The sequence below is a fragment of the Ursus arctos genome, unplaced genomic scaffold (assembly GCF_023065955.2).
Source record: "Ursus arctos isolate Adak ecotype North America unplaced genomic scaffold, UrsArc2.0 scaffold_28, whole genome shotgun sequence".
In the NCBI taxonomy this organism is placed as follows: domain Eukaryota; kingdom Metazoa; phylum Chordata; class Mammalia; order Carnivora; family Ursidae; genus Ursus; species Ursus arctos.
The window spans coordinates 10,532,390-10,542,681 of NW_026622963.1; the positions used below are offsets into that span (position 1 = coordinate 10,532,390).

At 46.9% G+C, this 10,292-nt stretch overlaps 1 protein-coding gene across 1 annotated transcript; it reads right to left on the bottom strand.

Moving 5' to 3' along the window:
• Positions 1-6,774: 6,774 nt before the first annotated feature.
• Positions 6,775-9,655, bottom strand: IMP3 (IMP U3 small nucleolar ribonucleoprotein 3). Its single transcript, XM_048221628.2, has one exon. It carries the CDS (start codon positions 7,860-7,862, stop codon positions 7,308-7,310), a length of 555 nt encoding a protein of 184 aa, XP_048077585.1. The 5' UTR covers positions 7,863-9,655; the 3' UTR covers positions 6,775-7,307.
• Positions 9,656-10,292: the final 637 nt, after the last annotated feature.

Here is a 10,292-nt window from a genome sequence, read left to right on the forward strand (position 1 = left end):
GCGTGATCCCGACGTTGTGGGATCGAGCCCCACATCGGGCTCCTCCGCTATGAGCCTGCTTCTTCCTCTCCCACTCCCCCTGCTTGTGTTCCCTCTCTCGCTGGCTGTCTCTATCTCTGTCAAATAAATAAATAAAATCTTTAAAAAAAACAAACAAACCTAAGTACATTTATTTAAAAGAGGAACGTAATAGCATTACCTTAAATCACTTCCCACTTTAACAAAGTATCTATAAAATATATACACAGTGAAAATAGTATAACATTATAATCTAGCTAAATGCCAGCATGTGCAGAAAACTGTGAAACTGAGGACTTTGTAAGAATCTGAGATTAGCAAGTGTTGGAGAAGTGATAAGGAGTAACACTAACAGAATTTTTCTCTTGTATGATCAGGAAAATTCAAAGAGAGCAGAAGAGGGAAGTTCCCCTTTCTCCATGATTCAAAGTTATTTAAGGTGGAATCTGTGCACCCCCTAAAATCATCTGGTAAGTGCCCACAGGTGGGAGAATCCCTACCTAAAAAAGAGGACCTCGAGAGCAGGAAGGTGGCCAGCCATTTCCAAAAGAAGAGGTTCTAAGTAGGACCCTGAGTGTCACTCTGTCGGTGGGTAATTAACAGATATGTTTTTAATGTCTACTGTTGGTTAGGTACTGAGCCAAGCATAGGAAATACCAAAATGACCAAGACTGACCCAGTCCCCACACTCCAGGGCCTTACAGCCCATTTGTGTGGTAGAGAAAGCCAAGAGATAGGTGCTATAGGCAGGTGCAGACCAGCGTTAAGGTGCTCAGGTAGCTGGGTTGAGGGAGTAGCGTGGGGCTGCAGCCAGTATTCAGGGAACTCTTCTCAGGAGGTGACATTTGAGTCAAGACCTGAATGATGAAAAGGAGCCAGCTGTGAGGACGGGGAGACTGAGTTCATTTCCAGAGAGGCTTTGTGTGAGGGGGTAGACAGTAGGCACGGGAGGAAGGGGAGGCGGCGGGGAGTTGAGGTCATGGAGGCAGGTGGGATGCAGAAGCCTGTAGGCCATAGCCGGGAGTTTGGATTTTACCTGCATTGCAGATGGAGGCTTTTAAAGTTATGAGATAACGAAATTTGAGCTTGAGGGAGCTCACACTGGCTACTCAGTGGAGAACTTAAGTCCCCGTGGTAATCAGGGGGCCAGTGAGCAGGTCTTGCACTAACGTTGTGGCAAGGAAGGACTGCCTTCGGGACATATCCAGAAAAAAAAACCGGGAGGGCTTTGCTGTTCTTAAATGGGGGAGGAGGTAGCAAGAATTATACAGTGTTCAAGTCTAGCCCCCTAGCCAAGACCTTCCCCTTGAAGTTACTGGAACTGAAAGAGAATTGAAAAGGGAATAGCTTTCTCCCCATGTAATTTGATATGATTTAAGGCCTAGGCTCTGTACCATCTAAGCCATCTTGAGGAGCGGTGCTTCTCACCGCCCACTTGGAGATCTTGTGAGAGAGGGATTCTTCAGCCAGTTGTGGCAGGAGGGAGAGTCTGACTTGAGAGGGTGGCAAAGTCGTGTATTAACTGGTGTCCCATGAGCCAGGATACAGACACTGCAGGCACAGGAGACCCTAAAGCTCAGAGGGGCCAAACTTCTTCTCCCCCACTACCACAAGGTCCCTAGGGCCCAGATCTGGGTCAGAGGAAGCATGTCAGAGTGGTTCAGGTCCTGTGTTCTGGAGCTGGATGGCTTGGGTCCAAATCCAGACTCACCTACCAGCTGGCTCTGTGGCCTGTGTGAGTTATTTCACGTACATATGCCTCTGTTCCCCCCCCCCCCCCAAAATGTGGCTAATAAGAGCACCTGCCTCCTGACGTGGTTATAGTTAAGTGACATAATCCACAGAAGGTGATTAGGATGGTACCTGGCACAGACTAAATCCTCAAAAATCTTGTTTTATTAGTACGTAACTTCTTGTTATAAGATAACCTTTCCCTTACTGATTTACTTAATTATATCAACTTCTAGTTAGGTAAGCCCAAGATAGTCTCTTCCCTGTAGACAAAAGTGCTTGCCCAGGTCACGAACAGTCAGAAGGTGATGGGCCCTGATTTTAATCCAGGCCCTAGTGAGTCCAAAGTTCCTAATCTTTAGCCCATGAGACGTTGCCTGCATATTTTAAAGGGGTCTCGTATTGCTCCTGATTTTCAGCTGGTGAGCTGAATGGGTGAATGGGTGAATTGGTTCATCCCCACATTGCCCTCCCACCCCCCAGGCTGGGAAGAGTCCCAGCCCTGAATGGTGGTGGGGGGAAAGATACCCCTGGAAACTTCCCTGGGGCCAGACAGTGGGGGCCCATTCTCAGATTTGTCCTGAAGCTAGCACAGCTTTCACCTTGAGTCAGGACTGGGGACTACTGGGCCACACAAAGCACCTCTAATTTCTTCTCTGCCTCTTTTTATGTATGTATGTATGTATGTATTTAATTTTTTAAAGATTTTATTTATTTATTTGACAGAGAGTGAGACAGCCAGCGAGAGAGGGAACACAAGCAGGGGGAGTAGGAGAGGAAGAAGCAGGCTCCCAGCGGAGGAGCCCGATGCGGGTTCGATGCGGTTTCAATCCCAGGACTCCGGGATCACACCCTGAGCCGAAAGGCAGACGCTTAACGACTGAGCCACCCAGGTGCCCCTTCTCTGTCTCTTTTTAAATGTTGACTGCACTCTTTCATATCCTTTCCTCCAAATCAAAAACTTTCAGAGCAGAAACTAGGGGCCACCTGGTTCAGCCTCCTCCTATTACAGAGAGGAGAGGGAGTAAGGTCCAGCGAGTCCCCAATATGCCCCAAGTCGCACTGAAGTAATCAGCAGAGCCAGGCCCCTGCTTCTCTTGCTTTCTGCCCATGCTTGCCTGCAGCCAGTCCAGCCTCTGCCCCCCTCAGTTGTTGGGAGATGATCTCATGTTGTCGCAGTACTTGCTTTCTGCCAAGCACTGAACTAGGCACAAGGCTCGTGCTTCTCAAAATGTGACCAGCAGCACACCTCAGGCCCATTCCAGACTTGAGTGAGAAACTTGGAGGGGATGGGCTATCTTGCTATAATAATTTTTATTATCATTATTTTTAAAAAATTTATTTGAGGGACGCCTGGGTAGCGCAGTCATTAAAGCGTCTGCCTTCGGCTCAGGGCGTGATTCCGGCGTAACGGGATCGAGTCCCACATGGGGCTCCTCCGCTATGAGCCTGCTTCTTCCTCTCCCACTCGCCCTGCTTGTGTTCCCTCTCTTGCTGGCTGTCTCTCTGTCACATAAATAAATAAAATCTTTAAAAAAAAATTTATTTGAGAGAGAGAGAGAGTGTGTGTGTATGTGTGTGTGTGTGCACTTGCATGCACGCGCGTGCTTGAGGCGGGGGAGACACAGAAGGGGAGGGGAGAGAATCTCAGACTCTCCACTGAGTGCAGAGCTCCACTTGGGGCTCAATCTCACAACCTCAAGATCATGACCTGAGCCAAAACCAAGAGTCTGACATTTAAACTGACAGTGCCATCCAGGCGCCCCTACAATTTTTAATGGTTGTGTTTCATCATAAGGCTATCCAATAATTTAACCAGTCCACTTGGGACATATTTTCAATTTTTCCCTATTATTCTGTATTAGAAATACTGTGATGAGGATCCCTGTAGTTAATTTTCTGTGAAGACCCACAATTATGCTAAATTCTTGAAAGTGACATTTCTAGGTCAGAGGGTATATAATGTATTTTTTTTTTAAGATTTTATTTATTTATTTGAGAGAGAGAGAGAGAGAGAGCACGAACAGGAGGGGTACAGGGACAAGCAGACTCCCTGCTGAGCAGAGACCCCGATGCAGGGCTCCATCCCAGGATGCTGGGATCATGACCTGAGCCAAAGGCAGACACCCAACTGACTGAGTCACCCAGGTGCCCCATATATAATGTATGTTTTTAAGGTTCTTGTTATACATTGTAAAATTGCCCTGAGAGGTCTACCAATTTTCCCTCCTGCCATTGTGTATATACATTTTTTCATCCATTAGGCTTTTTTGTTGTAACATGTCTAGCTCCCTGACTTTCTTTTGTGGCCTGGGGAGGGAGGGAAAAGAGGAGCAAAGCTTTAAGGTTTTAACACATGCCAGGAGCTCCTCTAAGCATTTTGTAGGAATTAAACCATTTAATCCTCTCCATAATTTTTAAGGTCAGTACTATTACTACCCACCCCCATTTTTTTCACTTTTTAAAAATTGTGGGGGCACCTGGCCAGCTCAGTAAGTAGAGCATGCGACTCTTGATCTCAGGGTTGTGAGTCTAAGCCCCAGGCTGGGTGTAGAGATTACTTAAATCACTAAATAAAACTTAAAAAAAAAATTGTGTTAAAATATGTGTAACATAAAATTTGCTTTTTTTTTTTTCTTTAAAGATTTTATTTATTTATTTGACAGAGAGACAGCCAGTGAGAGAGGGAACACAAGCAGGGGGAGTGGGAGAGGAAGATGCAGGCTGCCAGCAGAGGAGCCTGATGTGGGGCTTGATCCCAGAACGACGGGATCACGCCCTGAGCTGAAGGCAGACGCCCAACGACTGTGCCACCCAGGTGCCCCCATAAAATTTGCCATTTTTAAGTACACAACTCAGTGTGTTAATTACATTCAGAATGTTGTACAACCATCACCACAATCTATTTCCAAAATTTTTTCATCATCCCAAATGGAAATTCTGTACCTGTTGAGCAGTAGTTCCCCGTTCTTTTCCCTTACCCCATATTACCACATATTTGTAATATAGTAAATGGAGGCACAGAGGAGGCTAAGAAAAATAGTCAATGTCACATAGCTAGTTAAGCCTAGAAGCCCCAAATCAGACCAGGTAGTCTGGTTCTTAGAACTTGCCTTCTGAATCTTGCATAGGTTTTGTTTTTGTTTTTTAAGTTTTTAAGGTTTTTTTTGAAGATTTTTCTTTCTTTCTTTCTTTTTTTTTTTTTTATTGAGAGAGAGAGCGAGGGCATGTGAGTTGGGGGAGAGGCAGAGGGAGAAAGAGAAGCAGACTCTCGATGAGTAGGGAGCCTGACAAGGGGCTCGATCCCAGGACCCTGCCAGTGGCAGACACTTAACCGAGTGAGCCCCCCAGTTGCCCAGTTTTTTAAGTTTTTAAGTAACTTTTGGTAAGTTACTTCTTTCATATCTTCCTCCCAAAGAAAGAAGGGCTTTTCTAAAGAATCTTGTATTTTACTTCCAAGTTCCTAAAACCAGTTTCCTTAAAAAGAACTTTTAAGTTTTATCTGTTTGGGCTATAGATGCAGGCTCCAACTATTCCAAAGGGCCAATCTACCTGCCTTGCCCTGTGGGATCTGGGTAGGAGCCAGACGTGGCTTTTAGAGCACCAACTTCTCCATGAGATCCCCAGTCCTGGGAGCCCTGAGCACATTCCTCAAATGGGCACAGACTGTGCCCAGCCACTAGAGCTGAGGAGTAGGATTCTTTCTCCTTCTACTTCTAAAGGAATGGCACTGAGAAGAACATGGCCTGTAGAGTCACATAAGCCTGGACTTGAACCTCAGACAGAGTTCTTGTTTCAATTATTTCCTAAACTGAAAAGACGGGGATAACACCACCTACCTTGCAGGGTTGTTGGGAAGAGCAAATGGCAACCTAACACAGGTAGGGTCTCAGTGAGTGTTAAGCCTTGGAAGCTCAAAGCCTTCTTGTTCAAACCATTATATGGCATCTTTTTGGAGACCACATTGCTTGGTGCTGCTTCTCTGCTGGCTTGGAAACTCAAATTCAGGGATTCTCTCTAAACCCCTACATATTACAAGGCCTGGCTCTGCCAATGTTGACAGTCTCTTAAAGGGAGCACAATGCCAGCTCCGCCACTTATTGGCGATGCCATCTTGGGCAATTTGACCCATCTCTGCCTCAGTTCCCTCATCTGAAAAGCAGAGGATAATTGGATTCCCCACTCCTTAGCATTTTTGGGAGGATTAAACAGATTAATTCATGTAATACACTTACAAATGTGCCTGACGCATATATAGTAGAGGCATTTGCTTTTTTTTTTTTTAAAGATTTTATTTATTTATTCGACAGAGATAGAGACAGCCAGCGAGAGAGGGAACACAAGCAGGGGGAGTGGGCAGGGGGAGTGGGAGAGGAAGAAGCAGGCTCACAGCGGAAGAGCCTGATGTGGGGCTCGATCCCACAACGCCGGGATCACGACCTGAGCCGCAGACAGACGCTTAACCGCTGTGCCACCCAGGCGCCCCGAGGCATTTGCTTTTATCATCCAGTGTCCCCTTCCCTTGCTTCTCTACCAAACGCTCACTTTCACCTGGGGAAATGGAGAAGGCATACAATCTATTGGTCTTGGCATCCTACTTTTTCTCCTTGTGTAAGTCTTGGGTAAAAAGAGGTAGTCTCCCTATTCTCCAATTCCTTACCACGAAGAACATGTTTCCAGGAACCTCCTGGGCCACTTCTAACCACTAGATGGCCAAGCTACAGGGTGATTATTTCCTTAGGCAAGCAAACAGCAAACATTTCAGCCCTCTAGTATGGTATTTCCTGGGGCTGGAATATCAACAGGAAGTCCTGTGGGGAAGATCTCTGCCAAAACACTCATTCCGAGGAAGGGATTGGTAAACTGACAAATTTGTCCAGCCCTGTACAACATCCTGCAACCTCCACATGCCCCCCTGTGGCAGGCCTCACCCACACGCAGTCGCTGCTGACCCTCTTCTTTCCTACTGGGTTCTTGAGCCAAGCCCAGATGTGAACCTAGATGAGAAAACCAGACAGACAAAAATTTGCAAATATAAAGCACATACGATTTATTATGGCATGAGGAAGTCTTCCTTTAGGCAAGGGAGGACACCCACAACACTACAGTCTCACCCATTTTATGAAAACTTGAGACCAAATTCTCCATCGTCTGTACATAATCACAAAACCAGAATAAGTATTCGAATTAAATAGACCCAACCAAATTGTCCCGCTATAAGATAATAAAGAGAAAACTAAGTGAAAGGGGTGGGGAGCAAAGTTCCTTCAAACTACAATGTTTCAGGCACATAATCTAACAATTCCGTACTGCTGCACAAAACTGCTTCCCAGTGTCTCTTAGATCAGTCATTTAGTTATCAATATTCAAGGACTAACACAAATTCATGGAAAACAGCCGTACCCTTTGTCTCTGTGCGTGGCCTCCTGCCGAGGGGCCAAGTTCTTAAGAACCAAGGCCTGGCTGACACACTCGCGGGGAGAGCGCCCTCACAGAATCTCAAACATCAGGTCTCAGCCTTCCCATCTATGAAATCCAGCCGTGGGTGGGACGGCCCGCTAGGCCTCCAGATCGAAGTCATCGCGCTCCTCATTGTACTCCAGCACATGCCGCTTGATCTTGGACGAGTCAACCCAGGTGACAAAGTCCTCCATGCTGCGCGTGACCAGGAAGGCGGGGTCGGTGACCACGTCGGGGCCCACGCGCACGTGGCCCTGCTCCACGAAGGCCACGGCGGCCTGGAGGTGCTGCGCCATACGCAGCTTCAGGAGCACTGTGGGCAGGCGGCGGCGGCAGAAAGACGAGGCCGTGACGAAGTCGCAGAGCTCAAGCGAGCCACGCGTGGGAATCAGGCCGAGAGCATACAACTTGTCCAGCAGTGCGGCCGAGGCGCGCACGCGAAACGGGTCGCGCTCGGGTAAGTCGCGCAGGCGCCGCGCCAGCTCGCGCACAGCCCGGCTCAGCTGGTTGTAGCGCGTGTAGTCCTCCCGCCGCTGCAGCCGATAACGCCGCAACACGCGCAGCTCGTGCAGGTTGTGGTCAGTGACCTCCCAGTTCAGGAAGTCTACCTGCTTCAGCAGCTTCTGCTCGTGAAACTTAAGCTTCCGCACCATGATGGCGGCTCCGTGTGCCGCAAAACCCCAGGCTAAGAGCGCGTACTATCAGCCGGGCGACTTCCGCCTCGGGGACCCTGGGCCAAAGGGAGAAAGGCTCAAGGCCACGCCCTCGATTTCCATTGGTCAGAGAGGAGCCACGCCCCACATCTCTGTCTCGCGTTTCTTTTCGCGTTGGCTGAAGAAACCGGGAAGAAGTAGCGAAGAAAGGCCGGTGGTGTGGCGGCGGGCGGGGAGGGGACACGGGTTTGTTTTCGTTTTAAACTTTCGCGAGGTCTTAAGTTACCAAAAGTATATCCCCTAGTGCGGTAATCCTTTCCTCTCATTCAGACTTACGCCTTTTAGGGACTTTCAGGTGAGTCTCCTCAGAGAAGCTGAGGACAGTCCTGGGGAAGATGGGTGACCGCATGTTGGATGGGGTTACCATGCTAACTCTCGTCGGGTGCCTACCACCTGGTGGGGAGCTTTCCGGAGCCGGCCAGCCGGGGGCTGACCGGGTAGTCCCGGTCGCTCGCTACCTCCAGGCCCTTCACCGGGCGGGCGATTTCTGTCTAGTGGGGCTGGACGCCGGTGAACCTATAAAATACTGATTCCCCGGCTGCTTCCTTACACGCAGGGGATCGAGATCTACACGGGAGCCTCCTGGATATCTGTATTGTTAGCAGGTGGTTCATAAATCCCAGCAAGTCTGAGAAATTTGTATATTAAGTACGAAACCTAACTACTTAGTTGAGCTCATACAACTTAGCCCGACTGAGTGGACTTCTGGTCACCCAGTACTGAGTTTAATAAATTTAACGCTGTTATGGCTAGTTGTATCTGTAAGTTATATAGACTAACCACTTTATTTGCCCAGGCCTTTGACGCCACCTAGCTTCTTCGCTGATCATTTTGTCTTGGTTTTGTATGGTTTTCATTGTCCTTTTAGGTATAATACTTGACATGTGGAAAATAATATATGTAAGTTAAAACGCATAATGAATACTTAACGAACCGGACAGCCAGTTTTCCAGCCACTCCTCTAGCCAGGGGTAATGGTATCTATTCTCCCGAGTTCTGTGTTTATTTTTCCCTTTTGTTTAAAAAGAAAAAAAATGGTTTTATCATTCTACATGCATCTTTAAATACGTTGAGAACCTTCTTATTCAAAGTGGAGCCAGTGGACCAGCAAAGAGCTTTTGGAAATGCAGTATTTTAGGCCCATTCCTGACCTTCAGAATCAGAATCTGCATTTAACAAGATCCCCAGGTAATTTGTATACACACTGATTTTGCAAATGTGGTTAAATTAAAGATTTTGAGATGCTGAGAGTATTCTCAATTATCTGGGTGGGTCCCATGTTATCATAAGGGTCCTCATAAGGGAAAGAGGGAGGCAGGAGTCAGGAGATGGATGATGAAAGCAGAAGTCTGAGTGATGTGTTAGGGGTCTTTGAAGATGAAAGGGATCCAAGAGCAGGGGACTGTGGGCAGCCTCTAGAAGCTGGAAAGGCAAGGAAACAAATTTTTCCTTAGAGCCTCCAGAAGGAACACAGGCCTGCTGACACTTTTAATTTTAGCCCAGTGAGATCCAGTTTGGATTTCTGTAAAAGAATAAAACTGGGTTGCTTTAAGCCACCAAGTTTGTGGTAATTTGTAGTAGCTGCAATAGAAAACTATAATACAGTTTGCTTTTTTTTTCTAATTGATTTGAAGATGTTCTTTATGTATTTTGGATATTAAGCCTTAACCAGTTATATATAGAACAAATATCTTCTCCCAGTTTGTACTGCATCTCCACCCTTCATATTCCCCCAACCTCACTCCCATCCTCAGTCCTTGCTTAGCATGTCTGCAGTAGGACTTTTGGTTAACTTCCTTCTCCCCGGAAAATTAACACAGTAAAAACTACACTATATGTGTTAGCAAGGAATAAGCATTATGAAAAAAACAGCAGGATATAGGACAACTTGGGGTGAGGAAGGGCTGAATTTTAAATAGGGCATGTCAGGGTAGGTCTTATTGAGAAGGTGATATTTTATAGGGATTTAGCCATGTGGATATCTAGGGGAAGAGTATTTCAGAAAGAGGACACAGTCTGCAATGCCTTAAGACAGGAATGTGCCTGGCATATCAGAAGAGGAGTAACAGCCGTTCTTGTTGGAGCAGTGGGCTAGGAGGGGAGAAAAGAGGGTTCAGATGACAGAGGCTCATAGGCCTTTGAGTAAGTAATAAGTAAGGACTTTGGTTTTTATGTTTGTGAGACGAGGACACTGAATGGTTTTGAGCAGGGGATTGACATCTAACTTATGTTTTTTTTTTTTTTTTTTTTTTAAAGATTTTATTTATTTATTCGACAGAGACAGAGACAGCCAGCGAGAGAGGGAACACAAGCAGGGGGAGTGGGAGAGGAAGAAGCAGGCTCATAGCGGAGGAGCCTGATGTGGGGCTC

Bases quoted from the DNA above. Each gene is read 5' to 3' on its own strand.
- IMP3 (XM_048221628.2), bottom strand. From the start codon at position 7,862: ATGGTGCGGAAGCTTAAGTTTCACGAGCAGAAGCTGCTGAAGCAGGTA.